The 25,427-nt window shown below is 47.7% G+C and overlaps 1 protein-coding gene across 2 annotated transcripts; it reads left to right on the forward strand.

Annotated features, from left to right (window-relative positions):
• Positions 1-4,398: 4,398 nt before the first annotated feature.
• On the forward strand, positions 4,399-25,161 carry LOC149332582 (neprilysin-3-like). 2 transcript variants are annotated; one of them, XM_089555815.1, is made up of 10 exons: positions 4,399-4,531; positions 6,231-6,403; positions 10,141-10,320; positions 12,639-12,804; positions 15,468-15,566; positions 17,865-18,185; positions 19,966-20,160; positions 21,948-22,177; positions 23,267-23,410; positions 24,808-25,161. In XM_089555815.1, exons 2-10 carry the CDS (start codon positions 6,242-6,244, stop codon positions 25,159-25,161), a joined length of 1,851 nt encoding a protein of 616 aa, XP_089411941.1. In that variant the 5' UTR covers positions 4,399-4,531; positions 6,231-6,241. The 2 variants fall into 2 exon arrangements, with proteins under 2 accessions (XP_089411941.1, XP_089411942.1); XM_089555816.1 differs by lacking the exons at positions 4,399-4,531; positions 6,231-6,403; positions 10,141-10,320; ... (3 more) ...; positions 19,966-20,160; positions 21,948-22,177 and having other exon boundaries at positions 23,285-23,410; positions 24,814-25,161.
• The last annotated feature ends 266 nt before the right edge of the window (positions 25,162-25,427 follow it).

The raw sequence follows: 25,427 nt of genomic DNA on the forward strand, positions 1-25,427 counted from the left end.
CACGCTATCCCGCATGTCTTCTTATAAATACCTTGGCGTTTATCTGACTTCAAATCTATCATGGGCGGAACATATACAAAACATAACTGTCAATGCATCGCGCACGATTGGCTTCCTGAACAGAAATCTTCATAGTCCACCTGTTTCTACCCGCAAGCTGGCATACTTAATATTTGTCCGTCCCCAACTAGAATATGCATCCGCTATCTGGTCACCACATCGAGCTTATTTCATTCATTCCCTCGAAGCAGATCAGAACAGTGCAGCGCGTTTTATTTCTCACGACTAACAACCGTCATTTCAGCGTAACAAGCATCAAATTATCTTTATCCCTGACAAGTTTAGAGACACGTAGAGATATCGCACTTCCTTGCTTACTACAGAAACTAATACACAGTCGTCACGCGTCCACGCTGCTACTTACACGCCCAATGCGCACTTCACGTCGCCTACATATTAGTCTTAGCTTCCAACGTCTATTAGACCGAACACTCGCGTTTAATTCTTATGCTTTGCCACGTGCTATCAATTGTTGGAATTGTCTTCCGGATTGCATTGCTACCACACGTGACCCATTAATGTTCAAAAATAAATTGACCACCGTTATGCATTGATGATGTAGTACATAAATTGTGTTCGTAAAGTGTAAAGTGAATCCACGCAGTGCCGTTATTCGTTTACTGTTTTTTCTTCTGCGTCATTATAACACGTTTTTCTTTCATGTACATTTTAATAATTGTTTCCAGCCCAATGTATTTAATATTGCTTACTTTTGTGCTTTTCTACTTTGTACCATTTTTGTGCGGAAAATATCGTAACCCCTCCCTTCAAACAATGTTCCAATTTTGGAACCTGTGAGGTATTTGTATAAATAAATAAATAAACAAACAAATAAGTAAATAGAAATGGGCTTGGGCAGGGCGTGTAATGCATAGGAAAGAAAACCGCTGTTCCCTAAGGGTTCGGTTTATGGTTTATTGGGGTTTAAAGTCCCAAAGCGACTCAGGCTATGAGGGACGCCGTAGTGAAGGTCTCCGGAAATTTCGCCCACCTGGGGTTCTTTAACGTGCACTGACATCGCACAGCACACAGGCCTTTAAAATTTCGCCTTCATCGAAATTCGACCGCCGCGGCCGGTATCGAACCCGCGTCTTTCGGGCCAGCAGCCGAGTGCTGTAACCACTGAGCCACCGTGAAGGAGCGTTCCCTAAGGGTAACGGAGCGGATTCCAAGAAAACGCAAGCGTAACAGGGGGCGACAGAAAGTTAGGTGCGCGGATGAGATTAAGAAGTACGCTGGAATACGGTGGCAGCAGCTGGCAAAGGACACGGCCAATTGTAGAAGTATGGGAGAGGGTTTTGCTCTGCAGTGGGCGCAGTCAGGCTGATGGTGGTGATGATGGCTGTACCCGTTATGACTCTGATGGCGCGATTCGGTTATAACGAACGAGGAGGCGCTGTAAATTCAACCAACAATCGAAAAACGCGCGTTTTCCACCAGCGTGGAGACCGAAAAGGGTTTCCTAGCTTCCGTGACACCCACGCCCACCTTTCTAAACAACTTGGCGTCCCCGGGCAGGTAATGAAAAGTGGCCATTGAGGCCGCCAGCCAAACGCCCACCGATGGTCAGCAGTGTCGATTGGTTCATGCACGTGTGCCGGCTGGTTTAAATCGGAAGCAGAACCTCGATAAGCGCGGAGGAGGGGCAGCGCTGAAAGGGAGACAACTGCACACGCCGTCGATGATGAACCAATGCCTATATGAGAGCTTCAATCTGAGGCTGCTGTTCTGGCTATTTGAGGCTGCCAGTCATACGGTACCCCAGTCGCCGCAAGGATTGGACAGACTACCCTGCCTCTAAAATTGAGTGAGCTAGATGGGACCTTACTCCCTTCTTGCTTCCATGTAGGCTAATTCTAGCTTAGAGTGCACGCTTAGGTAAAAATGAAGTTATTCCGCACTTTCTCCATTCCGCTTTATTTTGTTGTTACGTGCACAGTGCAGAGTGGCCTAGCTGAAATTTGCAGGCACTTTTCTTGAACCATAGCGCGAAAAAAACGTATACGGTACAGCAAAAAACGCACCCACATGTAAGCACTTGCGACACAACTCAGAACTTTACGAATGGAAGCGCTTATATACACAAAAGGTAAACGCTCAAACGAAAATGAAAAATGTAGCGCACGATTAATTTTGAGGACAGTTAAGATCCTTTTTAAGGGTACGACGAGACAGCGTTTCCTTCTGCGGCCCGCGTGCTTCTCTGCATTTTAGTTTGCGGACACAGACATTGTTGTTTATTTTATTTCATGTTGTTTTCGTTTCTATTTTAGTTCAGGTCTCCCTTTACCGAAATACTACGCAAGCTCCTCAGTGGTCTAGGGACAGCGCGCCTCGGTCACTACCGGAGGAGGGGCATTCCTCTCTCGGCTATTCTTCTTTTCAGCGCAGTTACTTTTTTCTTCTTCTTTGGCACTACGCAACGATGGCGGTATTACGTCACCACCCTGTAGACCAAAGAGTAATTGCGTAGTGTCGTGGACGTATCATGTATTAAGTGAACGTTGTGTGTTGTTTTCATTACCTGCGTGAGGTCGGGCACCTTTGACGTCACGACCCTCTCGACTAATGCGGATTTTCTTGACACGCCAACAACGCCGGGTTCAGTGCTTAACGGGACCCTTCGCGCTGTCACGTTAAAGTCCCTGCACACTGCGCTGCCAGTCAAGTAAACTAGCGGAAGCAACCAACGCTTGGACGAGATTGGGTTTTATTTAAGAAAGCACTTTATGACTTAATCTGTGTCATGGGGAGATTCTTTGTTATGGGGACATTCTGTGTCCGGCTTCAATCTTTGATTTGCGGCCATCTTGTCTATAAAGCTATAATATATCTAGAAATCATAATAATGCCAATGATCATCAGGCCGACAACCTCCACTGCAGACAACCTCCACTAACAAGTTTAGATGGTCGAGCCGATCGCGCTTCTCGATCTTCAGTGTCAGTGTGCGAAGAAAATGCAACGACGCTGTTTCGTCGTTGGATGCGCACGCAGTGACTGGAGTCGAACCACGATCGGGCACAGATTTCCAGGAGATTATGAGTTGAGTAGTGTCTGGCTCCAACGCATCGGCCTTCCTGACACAACGGTAAAGAATGTGGTGGTTTGCGGAAGGCACCTCGCTCCCGACGACTGCGCCCACGACCCAAGCAGCTAGGGAGAGGACGGACAGAGAAAAAAAAACGCGACAAACACCGCGAGGAGATTCAAAGAACAAAACAGAGAGGGCTTTGGGAGACTTGCCGCTCGCCCCCTCAAATAGACCGGGTAGCAAAAACCAAGAAAACAATTATTTTCAACGCGGGGCCATGACGTAGACATGTGACGCACTCCACTAGATACCACACCTCCCGCTGGCATCGGAGGAAGAAGGGTGCTTTTCCCTTGCGAAGTCTCGTCGACGAGGTGCGAGAGAGAAAAATATCCAGGAGGGAACGGAAGGATAGGAGCATGGCGAAGTAGCTTGATCGCGATGGCTGCCACTACGCTTTCGACCAGAGGGTAGTCAGTTGCCCTTTAAGGACCAGCGGTTTTCTTGCCTTCGCATTGCATTCCTTGCCCATGCCCGTTTCTTCCTCTGGATTTCGACTAGAACGTCATTAACCCGCATTTTCTCCCTCGCACAATCTACCCGTTTACAGGCTCTGAATGTCACACGTATCATATTTCTTTCCATAGCTCGCTGCGTTGTCCTTAACTTAAGCTGAACCCTTTTCGCTAGCCTCCATATTTCTGCCCCCAGGTAGTCGAAATTTCTGGAGCCCTCCACTACGGCGTCTCTCATAGCCCTAGTCACTTTGGGACGTTAAACCCCATAAACCAAACCAAACCCAAACCATAAGTGAGTACTGGTAAGACGCATACGTTGTATACTTTATTGGTATTACCCCACTTCCACTAAAAGAATCGTTAGAAGGTATTCTCACATGCTTTCCATCGTTCGAATATATTGATTTGGTTTATACATGTAACTTAACCAGAACGTTGAGTTCCCCAGTGTAGTTGGGTCGTGCAAACTGGAATTTTAAGCATGCACACTTCATCCAAAGCAGAACTGGGCATGCCCTTCCTCACTGAAAATAAATCTCTTCTTCCATGTACTCAGCTAAAAATAAGACCCGGAGGAGCCGACGAACCACGACGCCCTATCCAATATACACGTGGTGGCGGATTTTCACTACCCGGACTACTAAACGGTGGACAAAGTACACGGGGTCTCGAGTACCGGACTGGACTCTCGCAACTACCACCACTGAACGGAGGTCGACTAAGTACACGGAGTCCCGAGTGCCGCACTCGACTGCCGCAACTACCACTACAACGGTGAGGACTTCTACCCCGGGAGGTGGAACGGCCTCTGCGGACGCCCTCCGGCTGGCCGCACGGTTGATTAACGAGTCGCTGTCCTGGAACTACCCGCCCTGCGACGATTTCTACAAATTCGTCTGCAGCAGATTCGAAGGGGCTGGCGTGTTTACCCAGGTGAGTTATCCCTCGGCTCACTACATTTAGAGAGACGTGCGCTCCGCAGCCGGCGCTATCCGCTCGCAGAAGGGCTATTCAGCGTGTGGAGTCTACCTGACCAATTTCAACTGAGCCTGTCGGGCTCAATGTTTCCGGTTCTAACAAAAATCCCATTTACAGACTGGTCTTGTGTATTCTGAATAACCATTAGCTCTATCTAAAGTCTGATGAAAATAGAGAACGATGCAGCAAGGACTCCTCAAAAGCGCCCAAAATGAACGGCCTAGATTGTTCAGTAACATCTCAGCCGGAGGCTTCGCACCTGCCACGGCCGCTCATAATTTCTTGCTATAGGTGCAAGGCGGCTGGCCGCGTTGTCTCCCAGTAAGTCGGCGCCATTGGCCGGGGAGCCTCCTTTGAGAGGCATGTTCCGACTATACTCTACTAAAACAAAATACGTTAATACAGCTCGACCTTTCCTGACACTGCACAGATAATGAAACGCCGGTAACTTGTACAGCATATAGGCCTATTCATAATATAGTGCCGTAAATATTATGATGAAGAGTACTAAGACCAATTAGCAATCTCGTTAAATTCTCACTCCTTGCATTGGATTCATATTTTCATTGAAGAAATAGCAATTTGATGCAGTTAGCAATGGGTACAGGCTTTTAAATGCAGCACTGGAAATGTTTAGAGGGTTCCGCAAAAAATTAAAACTTTTTCACGAGTGTATGTAATCCGACACTTCATAAGTGCTGGATACAAAGGCGAAAGCCTTATGTAGCAGATGAAAAGGCTTAGTTCGGCATATTCACATTTTATTTAATGAGTACAATATGTGCCAAATACAGTCAAGTATACTCCAAGGACTTCAGTTTTCTATCGAATCACATCGGTGGCCGTTTCTAATAGTCGTGTACAGGTTAAGAGAGGACTAATGGTACATTATGCGGATTCGTTTGTGGTGGGAGCTATGTTATTATTATTATTATTATTATTATTTGTTTATCATAGGTGTTTTTTTCTTCTTGCCGTTTTCGTATTGTTATTGCGTCTTGGCACCCCACTTGCTAATTTAGTCTGATTGCACCTGTATTATCACGCTACTTATCCTTATTATGTATTGTTTGTACTTTATGTCTTTCCGCGGTTATGACGTATTTTGCTCTCTCTAGCCCATTCCTCTCTCCTGTGCTTCCGCTATTGAGGGTATGCGAAATAAACAAATAAATGACAAGAACTTGAATTCACGCAACTTTCATGGTTATCCTAGTTCAATAGTCGCCCTCAGGTGGCCGGCAAGTCAAATATGATGCTTGCCAGTCTTCTAAGCAACGCAAATGAGGTATGTTGATTCTCGTCACTTAACTTAGAAAAGCGAACTCAGAAGCTGGTAACCAGATATCAAAGTGGTGAGGATCAATTATTATAGCGCTAGCGCAACTATGGCCAAATAGCATTAACGAATGGTTTTAGTGTGAACAGTTATGCGGCTTCTACCCGTCACCCCCTTTTCTCCTTGAGAGAGAAAATAAAGACGATTTGATTTGATTTGAAATTTCTCTGAATTCAATCCTGCTGTTTATGTGAACTGGTACTTGAGTCCAATCAGTAAGAAATGTTTTGAAACGCTCGCCTTTAATTAATTCGAATGCCATGCAAATAAGGCGGATGTTCATTCCCCTTCGGGTCTGAAGTGCTGTCACCTATGTCTGCCCTCTTTCAGATCGGAGCACAAACGCTCAAAGGTATCCAAGAAATGCTCCTAAACATCACCGGAATCCCTGCCACCGGACAGAGCGCGGCGGAGAAAGCGGCTGCCATGTTCCAGGCGTGTATCCGCCTCGGATCAAGCACCCACAACTCCGAGGCATGAACGAGCGCTCCATTCGCGACAATTGGAATTAGTTGAGCGAAACATACGCCCGTTCCAATGCGATAGCTTTTAGAATGTCGTCATGCAGTTCCGGTCTCTGCGTAACGAAATTCCCTGATTGGCCGTAAGGTCACGCAAACCGCCCCTATGGGTCATCCTGATTGGTCGAGAAGGTCAGGTAACTTTGTGATGTCATCAAAACCTGTCATTATGGCAGGTGGACGCCTGGCCACCGGATTGTGTTCAACCTGCCCGCCCTGGCAGCTGGCAGGTGGACCGCCCAAAATTAGACGCTCGCGCTCCCCCAAAAGTTCAAAAGTTTCCCCGAAATTTTGAAAGTTGACCCATCCCTAAAATGAATTAAAGGGCAATAGTGGACATTACCAGGTCGACTAAGGTGGATTAGTGGGTCGGATTAGTATAATCCCACATGATACTCCAATAGAAGGTACTAGAATGTTTTAGAATGAGATTATTCATTCAAACCATATAAGGGCAATGGAACCGATTCCAACCAGAGTTCTGGCTGTAAAATCTCAGGAACAAAAATGCACCGGAGCAGGCATTCTAAAGGCAGTGTGATTAAGAATGTTGCCATAATAGGGTTAAAAACGTCCCCGAAGTTTTTTATAGGTGCCGACACCCCTGGAGCAGTCGCACTAAGGGTTAGACCACTCTGTTCGGGCTGTTCGCTTCTTTTAACCTGACCTTGGTTCGGCTGTGATGAGTGTAGTACTCCCCGGCTTACCAAAATAGCTAAGTTCTGCGGAAAAAATGACGCAGTAGCTGTGTTCGCTCAGATTGTCGTTCGTACAGCCAAATTTCGTTGCTGAATGGCTGCGTGTTAGAGCAGGTTACGAGAAACGTTTCGAAGGCGTAAATTACGGACAACACTTGGAGCAGCATTAGACAAAACAATGTCCCAATATCACGTTTATGTAAATTTAAAATTTCTTTCAGAAATCCTTAGTTACTACAAATAGCCTTGAGACTGCAGCAGCACTACTCGTGGCTTTGAACTTTCCTTTCGAAAAGTTTGGAATACACGACGTTTAGTGCCCTATAACCCCACAAATGTGTGTAATGTGTGTTTTGCTAGTGTTAAAATTATCGCTACTGCGATACCCTCGCAGTCTTGATCAACTATAAAGCGGGATCCTTGATTTTTCTTTAAGAGAATTTCATTATATTTTCTGCGGTACTGAGATTAGACACAGATACACTAAAGGAAAAGTGAGACTGAATACGAAGGATTGTCGGGAGAGGGAATGTGGGGAGGGGGGGGGGGGACTCTTTTATAGACCAAGTGAAAAGGTCCAGTCACAGGTGCAATGTAAAAGTTTGGCTTGGTTTAGTGGGGTTTAACGTCCCAAGGCGACTCAGGCTACGAGAGACGCCGTAGTGAAGGGATCCGGAAATTTCGACCACCTGGGGTTCTTTAACGTACACTACATCACACAGTACACGGGCCTCTAGAATTTCACCTCCATCGAAATTCGGCCGCCGCGGCCAGGATCGAACCCGCGTCTTTCGGGTCAGCAGCTGAGCGCCGTAACCACTGGGCTACGGCGGCGGCGTCAATGTAAAAGTGTAGTGGTGTATGGAAATTAAATTTACAAATTGGCATGGTCAATGAGGGACGCTGTGCTAGAGGGCTGGGGAATAATTTCGGCCACCTCAGGTTCATTCACCTGCACTGACATCGCGCCGTACAGACGGGTGCCGTGTGTTTAGCCTCCCTCGAAACACAGCCGAACCGGCAGGAATCCCACCGACGTCTTCAGGCTCAGATGCCGAGTACCCTAACGGCTTGGTTCTCCACAGAGGGCAGATGCAATGCAACAACAAGGCAGTAAAATGACAAATATATACGGTGAACAAGCGCGTTGAACATAACTATGCTTTTCGCTACGAAGTAAACTTTGCAAGCTTATACTTACATGTGCAAAATATATCAGTGTAGGTTAACAAGGAAGCAAACGACCTTATGAGAACAGAACCCACTCAAACAAGCACAACTGCCATGTGCCCAGGCATCACAACCACCGAATCTACCACATGCGGAATTTTGCTGACAGGTTTAACATTGCACAGCTACTTATGTGCAAACAGCCGTGCGACGTGCAAGTCAGCAGATTCACAAATAATCAGTTTTATATTTCCAAGCCATATATACATACGTTTCACCTCTCCGCTGAATTAAACTACCGTTTCCTCTTGCACTAGATTGCTCGCCGCTCCTTCAGCCCTCCAACCCGGGTGCATGGTGAAGTCACATGATAACGGCGCTTTCGGGCGTGCACTGGTGGGCGCTGGTACACACACTTCACGGCTGCGTTGTTGGTATTTAACGCAACCCATAAAATAATTGCGCTTTCGAAGTTGTAAAATCCGACACGGCTGTTTTAGAGGGCGAACTACAAATCTCAGTTTATAAGGCACCCAGCTTTGATTCCTAAGAAGGTACTGTAAGAAAAAAAAAATTGTAGCGCTAGGCTTGCCGGCTTAGGGCATCACAATTAGCGAAAGATCTTATTACTTTGGTAGAGCTATGTACGCGTGACATCTGCCGTGGAATCATTCTCAGGTTACGCATTCCTCCTCCATCGTTGTAACCTCCCTCTGTTACAGTAGCCATCCTGGGGGTTCTCCCCGTGACAGTCATATTCCGGTTGCGCATTTCTCTGCTCATGTAATAATCTCCCAAGCAACTAGGCCACCCTTCACCTTCCAACTTTTTCATTTCTCTCGCGCCGTCGCTCTCCTTCTTCTGAGCCGGAGTACACGGGTTCGGTCCCTACAGCGACGACTGCTTTCGATGGAGGCGAAGCGCAAACGGCGTAACGCAAAAACTTGTTGATTCCCTCTCCTTCATTTCGCCTAGAAGCGGGGAGGGGGCTTCTTCCCTCCACTTTGATGTTATCCGCTCGTGCTTGGGTTACGCGGTGATGTAGTTCTAGTAGTTCGCACAACCTGAAGATGGTTGCCATGGGAACCAGTATGAAGCTATGGCAAGAGCTGAGGAATGTGTAACTGGAGGGTGGTTGCTACGGGAACCACCCGGAGGCAAATTTTCCTGGAAGGAGGAGGAGGGTTGACGCGGAAGGATGAGGAAATGGCGAGTGCAAGGAATGAGGAGCCAAAGGTACAGTATCTTCCAGTGTAACAATAAGAGCAGTGGTTAGCGTGGCAGAAGGAGGGAGATTATGGCAAGGGCGTGATATTGTATAGCCGGATACAATTCAACAACGAGGCGGTTTTTTCCACAAATAAACCCCTTACAGCGAATGGCTAGTTCTAGTCCCACGGAGAGAGGGGACCATCTCCTTTCATCTCCTCCATCTTGCCCTCCCTGAACTGTCGAGCTAGCCGATTTATGAGAATCAGTCGACACCATGTGCTGAAAGGGGGTCTTTTGACGGCGTAAATCCGCTTGGCTCTTGAGCTGTATCTGACTATAGCACGGTCCATCTGAGGCAGCTGCGGAAAAACTCGACACCCGAGTGTGAGGTCAGCGACGGTGGCGCCGCGCGCTTACACCAGTGAATAGGGCAGCAACTCACTCGAATAACGAGTATGTGTTGAAAATCAAATTAAGCGCTCGATAACTATATGGATATCAGTTCACTCTCAATGTCTCCGTCAATACATAGTGAAATAGCAATTCGTGAGCAGCTATCACTGTATCTCGCATTACACGTGGTAACCTTCGTTTGAAAAAATTCACGCAGGTAGCATCGTTGCAGTCACTTTTGCGCCGGCTCGACCTCGACTTCTCAACTACGCGCATTGACCAGAATTTCAACGCCGCGGAGAAGATGACGCAGCTTTCCTTGGAGTACGGTCTGCCAGCCTTCGTGAACATTCTAGTTTACTGGTCGGATCATCAGCCCCGCGAGCCTATCTTTAGAGTAAGTAAGGTTACTAATGTTCACTACATTGCTTTCAGCGTGCCACTTTCGGAGCTCCCTTGTAGTCCCATGGTTGTTAATATAGGGCTTTAAAATTTCTCTCCAGTCTGGAAATTAGCTTGCTCTGACGCCGCACGCAGTGCTCAGGTAATAAACTGGCCAATTGTGCTCAAACATGGGCGGAGGTGGCAAATTCGGTGCCTATTATTTAAGGCCATGCACTTAGATGGCGCGTCATTGCTTTAACGTCCAGAAACTGGTACTTGGTGAAGCCCGCATCTTGATTCTAAGCTTCCAAGCTCTTTATTGAAAAAGAACAGCTAGACGTTTGATATTCCGCGAGGTTGCTGCGTTCAGTGAAGCCAGTTTTGGATGTAAAAGAAAAATGAATAGTGCAGAAACGACTGGGATAGTGAATAACTAGCTCAGAACAATAGCTAATTCGACTTATTTTTCCTTGGGGAATGAGTAAGTCTATGTTGACTGCACGGGCGTCAAGCCTGCGGTATGGCGTTCCTGCATGAAATTGATGCTGCTTCATGCACACGCACTGGCAGTGTGGTCGTGGCGGCTACAGTCAACTTTTTGCACCCTGTACAGCGTCGCTCATTATGAAAGGGAACACGTCAGGGCCAGGCTGCGACACTTTGTGAAGCGCTTCTACCACGGTGCGGAAGCAATGGGCGGCACCTAGCCCAAGGCTCACTGAGCATGCGCATTAGTGGCAGCGCTTCGCGAAGTGTGCCGGCTGCGCAGTCGCACGTTGCCTTTCGTGTTTTGCGTCCTTGTATACTATTCGCGTCGCAAAGTAACGCGAACATTGGAGTGCATGGCTCTTGCTAAGTCAGCGCCATCTTGCAACCATCGTGATAAGCCCCTGAGGTGTGCCGTGGGTGCCTGGCTTCGTTTCCAATGTTACTTTACACTGCCATTGCGTGGCTTATCAGGTGGCGATGGCCGTCTATTGGCTGCGTCCCGCCAGACACCTAACCTTTCACTCCTACGATTGCCTTGTGCCCTCGTGTGGAAGTGGGATGACGCCTTCGGGTCCGGAACTCCACTACCGCGCATGCTTTCGATGCAATGATGAAGCTCCGACTGGCGAATCGCCCCACATGACCATGCTCAAATGTACTTTCAGGAAACCCTCATCCAGACATCAGTTTCAGTGACTTTACCATCTTCAAGATGAAGACAACTCCGTGCTATATGCGTCCGCCTGCTTAACAATAATAGGAGAGGGCACAAACCAAATTGTCGAGGCGCAACTTACAAAGTTGAAAGTTGCAATGTTGCTCCTGCCTTGCCCTGTCGGACAAACTGTTCCATGAAAAATACTTACTTCAGCAAGAGACCACTGCTAGATATACCCTCCTGTTACTAGCAGATTCCGTATCAATATTATTCTCTACGCCTTTTATGCCTTCACCGATCACATGTCGTTTTCAAAAGCATGGCTTTTGCAGGACCCACTAAAGCTGTTATGTTGTACTCCTGCAGCACTGCTGTCGTCCATTTTTATTCGCCGTAAACCGCACAATGTGTTAACCTTATTTACCTTATCCGTTTTCCATGTGCCTTACAATAATAGCACAGCGTTTCTTCATAGCATGCTCGTTCTCCGGAGCTGCTCTGAATGGAAGGAAGTGTTGGCGCATCAGGCGTCTCGCTCTGCGAAGGCCGCTGCTAATGGGACTTTCACGGGGTGAACCAGAAAGCGTATCCTTGACTACCTCGAACTCTTGACCTGCCTCGTTAACGCACTCATACTCAGATGCCGATCGTTTATAAGCTTTTATTAGGGCCAACGGGGGAAAGTAGCATCCTTTGTCCTCGGTAAAAACTCCCTTGCACATGCAGCTGCCGGTTTCACCCGATTTGGTTAAGGACCTCGTTAGGCTCAAAAAATCCGGCGTCGGCGTTGCCGGCCTCGGTGTTGTGGTGTAGGTTGGCCCAGGCAGTTTAGCTGGGCAACCTAGGTCACGGCAACTTGAGGCGCCATCACATCCTACCCTCCGGATTGTAAGAAACCTAACCACACTGGCAGGTGGCTGTTAATGGTTGATCGCGAGAGGTTGCTCGAGAAGAGAGAGTTGTGTCGCACAAGACTCGCCGGTGGCAGCAACCGATATCGTAGGGCAGTGGCGCATTCTCTTAACCGCTGCACCATCGCGGAAGGAGTGGAACGAAGGCTCACGGGGACATCTGATTGTGAAGATGGGATTAGCCCATTCCGCATATATGGGCATTAAAGCTTTTGTGTACCGTCTAGTTTTTGAAATATGCAACTTACTGGTTTTCCCGACGCTTTCACGCAGATTTCAATCAACGATATTGACGAGAAATGGATGGAGAACAGCTTCCAGCGGTATGACAGCAACTCGGAGGCCGCACGGTCCTACGTCGGAAAACTCAACGTCTACGACCCAAGTATCCAATACGCTATTAGGCTTGCCCTTCGCATTGTGCGAGCCGAGCACAATGGTATGTACAAGCATATCTGGGAAAGATATGTTGCATGAAATAAATTGCAGTGGGGTTTGATCCTCTGGAAGCAAAGCGCAAAAAATATCTCAACTTTGTAGTTGCTCTTAGGGAAGCTGCTGAGGGTGATGCGTCATAAAGCGACACTATTAGAACCTAAGAGGCCGACGTGAACATCGTGAGCACGACTGTGATGGTTGGAATGAAGACGAGGCGAGGGCCATAGTTACTGGGCAAAAGATGCAGTGCGCTGGAATTCGAAGTCGATGAATGAGAAGCTTAGGATGTCAGGAAGGGTCAAGGGTGTAAAAATGACCTCCAAAGGGGGACACTTAATCGCTGATTAAGTGTTACAAAGCACGAGCAAAGCATCTGTCCATAGACAAATTTGCAATGACGCCCATAGCGTAGACCACTGCAATAGATACCCTTGCATCTGTTGGTTGACGGTTCAACTTCCTACCGATGGATGGCGCAAGTTGCGACTAGCAGTTCTGTGCGAGATGTCATGCAGATAAGAACGCAGTCAGTACCAACTTCTGCCCTAGAAACTGCCCTGGAATCGCTGGCCTAGAAACTGCCTTCTCAGCGAGGGCGACAGGCGGGGTACAGTGCAACGGGTTCTTTATGCAATCGCTTAATATAACTGATTAACGCCCCGCTGTGCGCAGGCATTGGCTGCAGGCAAAACATAACTAGTGTTGCAGCTCAAGAGAAATTCGTCCTTGTTTCACGGGTTTCTGTGAGGCAGTGCCAAGAATTCAAAGTAGATTAATTTTATGGGAGTAACTAATCACTGGCGTTCACCCGAACGCAGCCATACGGCTACGTTTGACCAAAGTAGATTAATGGAACTAAAATAAAGGTCAAGAAAGCGAAATTGAAGAAAACAGGTTATGATAGCGACAGCCAGAATTGTACTTGAAGTGTTAAATGCACCTAACTAATGGAAGTAGTGTACTCCAGATCGGGGTCATGAGTAGGTAATATCTCAAAGGATAAAAGTGGTGGTGAAAAGTGGTGAATAAGAGCTGGCCAATTTCCCTGGAGAAAACGAGTGAACAATTGCATATAAAAGTAATAAGCTACGATTGAGAAACTAGTTAAAAATATTGATATTAATTTCAGGAAAACTCAGCGAGCTTTAAAGAAAATGGTACCAGTGTTCACAGAGAGCGAGAAATATTAAAGAGTAAGTGAAAAAAAAAATGTCGCTCTATATGTGTGGCCGGCAAAATGAGCATTATGTGAGCTAGCACTTCGGTTTTCATTTTGGTTTAAGTTCGAGGCTTGGTTCTGGACAGGCTTCGGACATAGATTGGCGAAATAGGACTTGAGCTTCGCCTTAATAGTATAATACGACAGCGTTAATGAGGTGAATTAATGATGAAATGGTCAGTGTCATATTTACATTCACAGATACCCGGGAGCCCTCATACCGCTCTTCGCACCGTGATGCAGCGATTAAGCGATGCGTCACTGCCCTGCAAAGGCAGGTGCTGCCAGCGGTGCGGCTTGTGATATCAATGCTGTTCTTTCCGAGCAAGTTCAAAGACACGGAGAGAGATTTCAGACAGACCAGCATACGCTTATCCTAAATTGCGGGGTTTAGTTCTCGGGCACCGGGGAGACGGTGCTCGGGGGGAAGCCCCCTAGCCAGGGTGTGCGGGAGGGAGGTGACTACTGTTTCTGGAGGGGGAATGGTGAGGCTCCTCGCTTTCCTAAGACAGGGCGTCACCCATGGACGGGGTTGTCTCGTGCTCTTTCCACCGTACCCTGGTGGTAGCGAGGAGTACGCAGAGAGCACGTGAGAGGCTCGCAGGCGTGGCTAACGCCCTGTCTGGCCGATTGGTTTCGGTTTGGCCCTTTTGCGGCGTCAAAAATCCTTGCGCTGCAATGGCGAGGACACTGACATTTGAAAGAACCTAAAAAATCTGATGGAATATGAATGGCGCTGGGCTATAAACCTCTCAATAAGTGAGCTGCCCACGTCTAATGATTAAATACTGAAGTGTATTTAAGCGTTAACCAGTGGGCCCTTACAAAAATTTTTAGTCAGACTAGAGATTGTCCATAAACTTCCGTGTATTATGTCTATAGACTCTTTGTCTATGAATCCTAGAGAACTGTCTATAGGCAATACGAATGCTCCAGACAGTCTATAGCCAGTCTGAAGATTTATGACCCTGAACTTTTAGTAGACTTGTGAATAGACAAAAAGAAATATCTTTACGGAGGTAATAGAGTCTATAAGAAACCTATAGACGTTCTCTAGACGATTTTTATAAGGCGGTAGGTAAAACGACTTAGCTGTCTTCTTACGGACCACCGCTTAAAACACTAACAACGCTGATAATGCCTCGAGGAAAACGGCTGTTGCAGCTGAAGATACCTATTTTTAAATATTTCTAACTGCACGCGTTAGGGTGTGAGGTCTTAGTTCCAGGAAATTATAGAGAGGAATATAGTATTCGTTATCAGCATTCATATTGCATTGCTTTAATTGGGGAACAAATTAATTGATCCGGTGTAATTAGATTTATTACTGCAAACGCAGAGGTCATAATTTATACTGAATGAACTTTAGACTCCAGTCGGCCGAGTGGCGTGTGATTGGTTGCATCGACGTTACGGCTTTCATGATTTTCTCTTTCTTGGTGCAGTGCGGAATGTAATACGAGCTCTCCGACGCGACGCGGCCTCGTTTGTGCTGACAAACCTGCAGCAGCTGGAAAATCTCACAAACAACTACATGTCGCAAGGTGCGTTGAGCTCTTCAAAGGAAATGTCACTGGGCGCAATTTGTCTTCGTAGGCCGATACATTTTGGTTAACGCTGCCGTCTTGGTACAGGTGCTGGCATGGTAAACGGAAACCCTCTTTTTTCCAATATGTTTCCAATATTGGGACAATTGCATGTGCTGCTTAGGAACGTCTTCCCTTATTTACGGCGCTCGGCTGCTGACCCGAAAGACGCGGGTTCGATCCCGGCCGCGGCGGCTGAATTTCTTGAAGGCGAAATTCTAGAGGCCCGTGTACTGTGCGATGTCAGTGCACGTTAAAGAACCCCAGGTGGTCGAAATTTCCGGAGCCCTTCACTACGGCGTCTCTCATAGCCTCAGTCGCTTTGGGACGTTAAACCCCAAGAAACCAAACCAAACCTAAATATAACAAACATTGCTTGTACTAGCGAAAGCGGAATAGCAGGCAGATACCATAGCTGAAAATTTCATTACGGAACCCGAGAAAAATAGTAGCAGTTACGTGTGCCGTCTTCTTCGCTAATTGTCTAGTTTTGTGCCACGAGTCATGTGCTCACACAGTAGATGCTTGTGCTCTGTCAACAGGTTAGAGGCTTTGGGGTCTGACTTCTGACGACGACGTTGCGTTTCGATATGCTGTTGCTTTTTCACGTAAAAATTCACAAATAGATCTATTGAATTGAAGGAAATGCGAGTGCGAATGTGCTACCGTTCATTCAAAGCGAATTGGATAGCAAATCTTCATCTCCAGTTTGAAGGAAAGCACTTTTGACTCCGATGGGATGTCTTTGCACAGAACACTGTTTGAGATTGAAGAAACAGCCAGAGCATTGAGAATTTAAGTTCTGTCTTGTGCAATACTTTAAATGCAGCTTCACTTGCCCATATACGTGCAGGCTGTTGAGCATGCCAGTATTAACCCGTATGCACATATTAATATAGCAAAACAATTTCGTGGGTGTTTCTGCAACTGTTAGCCAAACAAGTGAAAAGCTATATAATTCCCACTTGAAAAATTTGCTTTGCTTCTTCCAAATACTGGGTGAGGCGCGCTGCGGTGGCTCAGTTGTTATAGTGCTCGGCTGCTGACCCGAAAGACGCGGGTTCGATCCCGGCAGCGGTGGTTTAATTTCTGTGGAGGTTAAATTCTAGAGGCTCGAGTACTGTGCGATGTCAGTGCACGTTAAAAAACTCCGGGTGGTTTAGATTTCCGGAGACTTACACTACTGCGTCTCTCATGGGCGTAGTCGCTTTGGGACGTTAAAGCCCATAAACCAAATAAAACCAAATTCTGGCTGAAGTAAAAAATCATTCATCTATTCATATATACCTCTATGTTCATAAACAAATAGTTGTTTTGGAGAAAAAGAAAAGGCGCAGTAACTGCCTCAATTCTCGGTGGACAACTCAACCATGCCGTGAAGAAAGGGAGCAAGGTATGAGTGAAAGATGGAAGTGTTGCTGGGGTGGAGGGTTCCGGATTAATTTCAGCCACCTGGAGTTCTTTGCCGGGTAGGCTTCTTCATTATGTGATTTTTTTATTATTATTATTTTTACTTGTACACTCGTATCAACGCAATATAAGTAGTTGTAGCTAGTGAAGAACACGAAGCAGGGAGGAGATACGCGTCATATGTGCGGAGCGACAGTAAGTTTTTGAAACGTCCAAAGTTATTTCATTTTGAATGGATTAAGATACACAACAACAGTTCGTTTTTATCCCATAAATTCCCTCAAGCGCTTGCAAGCCAGGCTGTTACGCAGTTCAACGTCCGGAATTCATGGAGGCAGTTTAAAATAGACGCACCACTGAAAACATCCCCAGAATACTAATCGAGGGTAAGCTTACTTGGGAACAAGGAATAATATAATTGAAAGTCTACCATGACTGAAGGGCCGCGCAGGTACACGAATTGCTCGTCCATGTTACTCGTCAAAACTTGGAAAAACAGAGTAAGGATTAGACTATGTTCCAGCATTAGGCTTTGAAAATAGGGGCGATAGAAAACACAGGAGCTTCTTTGGGCACTCTTTTTTGAATGGCTTTTGTCAGCAGTGTCACCCAGGGTTGAGTGTGTGTCCCCAATTTATTTAATGCCGACCGTTGTTTTGAAGCAATAACAAAATCGCTGCGCAAATGGGCGCAGTACAATCCGATGTAAATACCGTTATACACAGCCGACAGACCCGTACAATCGGACTTGATTCCTGTAGCTGTCAGTGTGTTCTGAGCACCAACGCCACGTGCGGTCGCTGTATTGCAGAAACTGACGGTCGTCACTGCGCGTCTCATTTCCAGCCCAATGGCAGGGATTCATCCCGAACTACACTCTGCAACCTCACAACTATTTGTGGCTGTTTAATAACGCAACTGCAATCGTCGTTCTGTTCAATGGCGTCGCTCCGTTCAAGTGGGTCTCCCCCATGAGTCCGGAAGACTGTCGCCTTCTGCTGGCTTGGAGCGTTATTCGCCAGCTTGTGGAGTTTTCCCACGGCCAGGAACTGATCAACGCAGCAGGATATAAATATGGACAGGGTCCAGATGGTGTGCGTTTCTATTGCTACAAGAGGATTATCGACGTCATGGCACCGGCTGCCCAAAGGAGATACTTTGAGAAGGGTTAGTATTTTTACTTTTATTTCGACAGCGTACAAACGCAGACCTGGGACGGGGGGTTTGAATGTAGGTGTCTCAGTGTCGGGTCTGGTGAAGCCAACCGTTGCTTCTTTGCAACAGGGGAAGCGAAGAAACAGAAAACATTGTTTATTTGTAACATACTAAGCGTTACATATTTAGTATAAGCTTTATTCTGGATGGTGAAGACGCGGTGCATGCTTCAAAGTTTGCTTGGCGGAATATCGCTGCTGAACCACGTGATGCCCCCGTCGCGGAGTAATGCATCGATGCAAGGAACGCAAGGAAAGTTAAATCTTGCGGAAGGAGGTTCAGATGGGATCCGTGATGCCTGTTTACCTTAAAATTTCCAAGGCCGCAAGGTAAGTTTTTGAGTAGTATAGTTGGACATTTGTGCGAATATCACATGAATATCCACATGAATATCCTCAGGTTACACCCACGTTTTGACTCCACGTGCCTTATCGCAGCCGTGACTTATCTTCTCGCACTACCATTATTGTACAGAAAATCGTACTCCGCCACATACGATTTAATTGAAGTGTCACTCTGTGAGGGGAAAAGTCCCCCAGCAGGTTCGAGCGCCCTCCGAGGTGGGGCCCCGGAGGATCCAGAAAACTGTCCCAGACCGAGCACGTCAGAAGGGAGAACAAAAATGGTTTTACTTAAAAAGCGAGCAGTCACTGATGGGTAGGTAACTGTGCGGCCGAGGGTCGAGGAGTGGTTCCGGCGTGGGAATGCGCTGCCCGTCGCCCGAAAGACGCCGGGGCCAAGCACCACCGCAGGCCTGTTGTCCCAGCGGCCGGAAATCGGGCGCGGAGCACTAGCAGCAGTGGCCTTGATGACGCACCAGAGAGGAGACGGCCGCCCAGGTCTGGACAGCCGGGCACGGCCAGGGAGGAACCTCCTCACAGCAGCAGATCCCAACCACGGGACCGCAGGCACGTACCGACAGCAAGGCCGGCAAGATCTCCGGGTGGGCAGCACCTGCCTGTGCCCAGCACGGCGCCCGGACTCCGAGGCAGCAAGAGGCAAGCGGGAGACTGGCGACAGCAGGCCCCTGGTTGCGCTGAACTGGCCGAGGACGGCTTCCCCAGGCCTGGTCACCCGGGTTCAAGAAGCCGTTCAGCCGTGACCTCGCCTGTTCGTTGCGCTAGCTCGTCTCATCGCGCCGTTCGCGCCACGCCCCGTGTCTCTTCTGTTCTTCTTCTCTTTTTCCAAGCGAGCGTCAGGCCGCCGCTAGTGCTGCAGGGCGCTTGTGGCATCTCACACACAAGGCTTTCCTTTATATGAAAGGTTTCCAATAAAAACCTCGCCTGCATGATCTTGCTTCGGCCTAGAGACCTAGCCTTTTCCAGTCGAGGTTCACACTTGCACGTGTTAACATCACTGATCAAATTGCCATATTTGGTCACACGGGGTATCAAGTTTATTTGCAACTGTATTTGTTATACGTTGACGCCTGGCTCTTGTCACCTCGTCTGTTTTGTGTATGTGAATTTATTTTCGCAAAGGTAGTTGTCACAACTTTCAAGACTCTAAACGAACTCGCCTGGCAACATGCCTTACTGATCAACCCATCTAGCCTCAAAGTGCGTTAAACCTTCTTTCGGTGATAGAGGGCGCCATTGTGAAACTGCCACTTGCCAAAACTTACGTCCGTGCTAAACACTACGACCAGATGACTACTCAATGCCTCATCGCATAACCGTGCTTGTCCCTCGCTGGCTGGCCTGCCATTCTCTGCGAACAATTCTTCTTACAGTCGTTCCCGGGCGAGCACTCTCGGCAGCCCGGAAAATTGTGCTGAACGTCAGGTCATCCATCGTCCGGAAGATTCAGACGACGGATTGGATAAGGCCACCTGTGAAGAACGTCACATTGGAAAAGGCTGAAAACTATGGCTTTATTGTGGGCTACCCGGAGGGGCTCTCCTCCGACAATGTGGAGGCCATGTATGGTGAGCCCGAAACTGTCCGCTGAATACTGAGTACTTCGTTATAACGACTTCCCTCCTTAGTCACTTCTTCTAGCCCATTCATCGATCGATTGATTCATTGAATGACCAGTCGACTCATAGCATGCCATTTAGTTCAGTATTTTCCCGTAATTCTTTCTACAGTACGGATCAAGGGTAACAGGGTTCTCAGCCTCGACACAGTTCTTTTTTAACAGAGTAAACTGCTCAGCGCAGCTTCCGCTCGGCGCGCGGGCAGCGCTGCCATCTGGCGGAGCGCGGCTGAAGCAACGCTTTTCAAGGTCAAACGTGGCTGCCACCGAACGTCAGCTACGTGACGAGCTGAAAGCTATCGTAGTATTGGTTTCGCAATAAAATGACCATGCTAATCGCGCTAAAGCGCCATTGTGTACTAGCAAAGCAGATTATTTTTAAGAACTTCCATTGCGACGCGCGGCCCTTAACGCTGTCGCTAAGGGCCGCGTGTCGCAGAAAAGCCGGTGTTATCATCGGTGTCGTCGGCGTTGGCCGTGAGCGAGAAATCCCAGATAATTATAACCCAATAAGAAATTGGTCAAGTTGGGGTAAGAATCACGCCCTCCGATGTGTGAGACGAGCACACTAACCACTCCGCCATGCCAGTTCTAGGGCTTACAATGAGCAAAGACGCGTCTAGTGATATCGGTGTTGTCTTAGAAGGGTGCTTTGGAGACGAGTACTGGTGGGTAGATTAGTAATTATAAGCATAGAAATTGCAGAAGTCGCAGTTTAGCTAGTAGCAAAATACGTTTCCGTTACTTTTCCTCTTAACTCGGCGTGCACGTAGCGCCATGAGGCGGCGCTCAGGGATAGGGGCGGTGGCTTGACTGTTAGTGTTCGGCATGCGTAGAATAAATATGCCTTCCTCATTTACAACCTCCAGGACCCCTTGGCCGGTGACTGCGCTATGCTGGTTTTGAGAAATTGACGAAAGCATTTCTAGAAGTGGGCGCTCTGGAAACAAAGAAAGCCAGGAATGCCCATTTATATTGATCTCCTCTCTGAGAGGAGGACAAATGTCACAGCCAACAATGTCACTTCTTCGAGAGCCAGAAGGAACGGGAAAAGTCCTTTCGTTCGTTTCCAAGTGCTGTCAAGGCGCGAGACTGGACGATTGTGAATTACGAAATGCAACGTGGAAGTGATGGAGCGTCAGTAGATGTGAATAAAACATTGGCACCTTAAATTTCCGATCTGTTCGTTTACCCAGTCATTGTGACGTTAATGACTGCTATGTGTAGTGGTCCTATACGCCATGCTGGGGTCCCAGGTCCGTGTATTCCTTTCTCATGTTGGCCTTGGAAGTGCTGCTGCCACCGAAAGCGTCTCCACGGCTCGCGTCCTGTTCGAATCATTCCTCTGAGAAATAAGGTACTGCGAGCTGTGTTTTACTGCGTTAGCTCTATTTTTTATTTTTTTTTTGATGGGGAGGGGGCAAAAAGTTGGCGCCTCTGTGTGTGCCTGCAGCTTTCGCCCTCCGGAGGCAACTTTCAGTGGAGGTACCCAACCACCCTCCAAAGCATCGACTTGTCAGTCTCACGCCGCTCCTAAACGGAAAAGGGACTGTAAATGAAATTCATAGGCACAATGGGACGCTATGAACGTAAGAAATATACAGCAAAACTGCTCCCAGAGGCTTGTCGCGTCACATCGTACTATCAATGGTGCATTTGTTCTTTACCGGTATTTGGATATTAATATCTTAAATCAAATGTGAACGAGCACTATCCTTTCCTTCCTGCCGTTCCCAGCTGACCTCCCGGATGTCGGAGCGAGTTTCTTCGATGCGTACGTGCAGTTGCTCCGCTTCGTGGCATATCGCAACGCCAGAGGGCTTGTAATCGATGACTTCAGCAGTGACCGCAGCACTGCTTTCTATAATCCGAACACCAACAGCATCACTATCTATGCTGCCATGCTGCTTCCGCCAGTGTACATCAAGGACGGCCCGGCTGCGTTCAACTACGGCGGCTTCGGCCAGGTACGCCCTTAGAACGTCTTCATGTGTTCAGTACAAAGCTACAATGTACAATGAGAAATGGGACAATTCAGTACATGACATCATCATCATCTGCCTGACTACGCCCACCGCAGGGCAAAAGCCTCTCTCATGCCTCTCCAATTGCTCGAGGTTGCTCGAGTAGAGCTACATGGGTCGCACAGTCCCCACCGGGGGCTGTGATGTAAAGAACCACCTGCCTGTTTCCGGAGCCCTCCACTACGGCGTCTCTCATAGCCTTAGTCGCTTTGGGACGTTAAACCCCACAAACCAAACCAAACCAATCAGCAGCACTGCGCTGCTAGTGATGACGACACGCCGCCATCTATGAACGTGAAGTAGAGGCCGATTCTGTGTAGATGGGCATTGCCTTAGCAATGTAATGACGTCATGCCCTCAAGGCGGAGCTTAAGTGCCCCTCCGAATGAAGACCGAGCTCCTGCTTTTTCGCACGTCTACTGCCAGTTTTCTTGTTCTTAAGTAAATCCTTTTTTCCGTGTTGTAAACGCTCAAACGGCTTCAGGAAATGCGTTCTGGAAAGCTTCAGTCGTTGGAGTGGAACAAAATTAATTTCAGTTTAGTTTGGATGTTGTAGGAGGAGGAACTCGACATTTCCACCTGCATCGAGTGACGTCAGGGTGCATTTGCCCCAATTATTGTGACGTCACCGCACCCGCTGGTCTTTCACAGGAACAGTCAGTGCTTGCCGGTGACGCGGACGTCATTAGGGAATGTGGTAGTACGGGTTAGGCGGCCGACTACGCCGTCATGGTGCTACTGAGCGCTGGCGCCGACCGAGAGTGGAACTGCCTGCACGAAATCGGTTATGATTAATTATTCAAGCTGAGCGCTCGTGTGTTCAGGTCATTTTCATGATTACTAGAAAACAACACCCCCCCCCCCCCCCCCCCTCACCCAGGCAATATTTGTCTGTACCGCCTGAGCAATATTTAGTTGGGCAGCCTTACCTACTCTGTGATGCGAGCAAGGAATGCCACCAATATTTCCTTCTGCAAGTATATTTCTTGCCCTTATCTGGCGTTCATCTGACCGCGTCAACGGCGTTTGCAGATCGCTGGCCACGAGTTGATGCACGCCTTCGACGTCGATGGCATCACTTTCGACTACACAGGTCGCAAGCTCCGGTTCGAAGCTACGAGCACGATGAAAGAATATGAAAGGAAGGTGCTCTGTCTTCGACGCTCATACCAAGAGGTACGGAATAGGGTACGCCGATACGACGTACAATGCGCTTCAGTTCAGTGAAATTTCACAGTATCACTCCGACGGGCTAGATGACTTAACATGACAGAATGGAGCAGGGCTGACACAGGACGATCGACGATCTCCATTTTCTATGCCCGCGCTGTTCCTTTCTGTCGGTCAAATATGTCCAGGGATATTCCTAAAGAATCGATACATCTTGGACAGTACAGAGATAAAATGTACGTGAGGAAAGCTTTCATGGTAGATACGCGAGATGCAGAATGATGAAGTAACGTTGGAAATGGCCACCGCGGTCTGTTCGTAGCCGGTGTCATGCGGCCCACCTGCTCCGGTGGGCCACCTATAGCTGCCTATAGCGATTTACTACCTATAGTAACTCAGTACATATTACATTGGATATAACGAACCTTATTATGCCACCTCGGGTAAAACGAACATCAGTGTGTTAACCTTGGATATACCCAATCTAAATAAGCCACGTCGGATATATTGAACTTTTGTGTGCTAACATCGGATATAAGGAACGCGTGTCCCCTTGGATACAACGAAACTATGTATGCCACCTCGGATGTAACTTATTTAGCATGTTTACTTCAGATATAAGAGCCTACGTGTACCAGCTCGGATATTACGAACTCTATTGTGTCAATCTCGGAGATCACGAAAGTTTGTCGGCTAACGCATTCAAATGTTCAACAGAGGATCACAAAGAGATTTTTTTAGTAAAAGATTATCTTATAGCCTATTCTGGATATGTGGATTCAAGAAATTTCTGTCACTAAATTTAACCTAAACTTCAGGTCCAAAAAGGAACTCCAGGATCACCGATTGCAACTGAGTCGTAGTGTTCCCTAGCCTCAGCGATCCGGTCCAAAAGCTTTCTTGTCGTCACCGCAGCTCGTCTGTGAATTTGCCGCAATTTATTTTGCCGCAATTTTTGCTGATAAAATATCCGTTAAATAGGCCCTTCGTCATCTAAGGAAGTAATCAGTCTATTGAGGACAACTTGAATTTTATGCAGTGCACCTCTATATGCCTACCGGGGCTAAAGGAAGCTTGAATGCAGGAACTAACTTAACACTAATCTAATTGAATTTAGATGGAAAATAGAGCGATTATTATTATTATAACATTAACTTATTAGTACAGTTGAACGAAAGGTTGCATGTGGAATTTGCAGAGCGGATTTTATTAGTAGCGAGCATAAACTAATAAAGTTTTTATCCTTCATTAAACTCCCTTCTGTGTTAACGCCACCAGTTTCGCTTCAACCTCAAGTGGAAACCACCTGAATGTTTGAAAGCCTCACAATGGTGGCTGACATACGCTTGAGTCGCCTCATGTGCGTGTAACTAACGCATGCGTAACCTTACCCGCGCGAGCAGACCGAGTCTAACGCACGGGCGAGGGCCATGGACGAGGATACAGACTCTGAAGGTTTCGCCGACTTCTCAGGCACATTGCAGGCGTACGACGCGTTCCAGCACCTGCCCCTGGAGCAGCGTAAGGAGACCGTTCCAGGTGTGGGACTCACCGCCGAGCAGACCTTCTTTGTGGCGCAGTGCATGAAGTGGTGCGACGGTAACAAAGTGGATCAAAAGCGGCGTAATTCCAGCCGCTACTGGCACAGCCGGTCCAGTTGCCTCGTGCCTCTATTGAATATGCCCGAGTTTGCCCAGGCATTCTCGTGCAAAGCTGGAGACATGATGAATCCAAAGGAAAGGTGTGATTTCTGGTAGTAGATTGGCAGACAGCCAGAATAAAAACGAGCGATCTCGGACTCGTCGCAGCATCTCAAATCGCTACACTTTATGTGTGCAAGACGATGCTCATGTGCGCCGTTTCAGACACTCATCGCAAACTCATCGTTTCATTACTGCGAAGGCGTTATGTAGCTCAGCTGTGTCCGCAGAACTTGTGCGCACAACTTGATTTCGTCACTCCAGATGAATGAACGTGTAACACCGGGGCTTGGCGGGAATCTAACCCGGGCAGCGGACGTGTG

Source organism: Amblyomma mixtum, chromosome 8, assembly GCF_055824585.1.
Source record: "Amblyomma mixtum isolate Tamu chromosome 8, ASM5582458v1, whole genome shotgun sequence".
NCBI lineage: Eukaryota > Metazoa > Arthropoda > Arachnida > Ixodida > Ixodidae > Amblyomma > Amblyomma mixtum.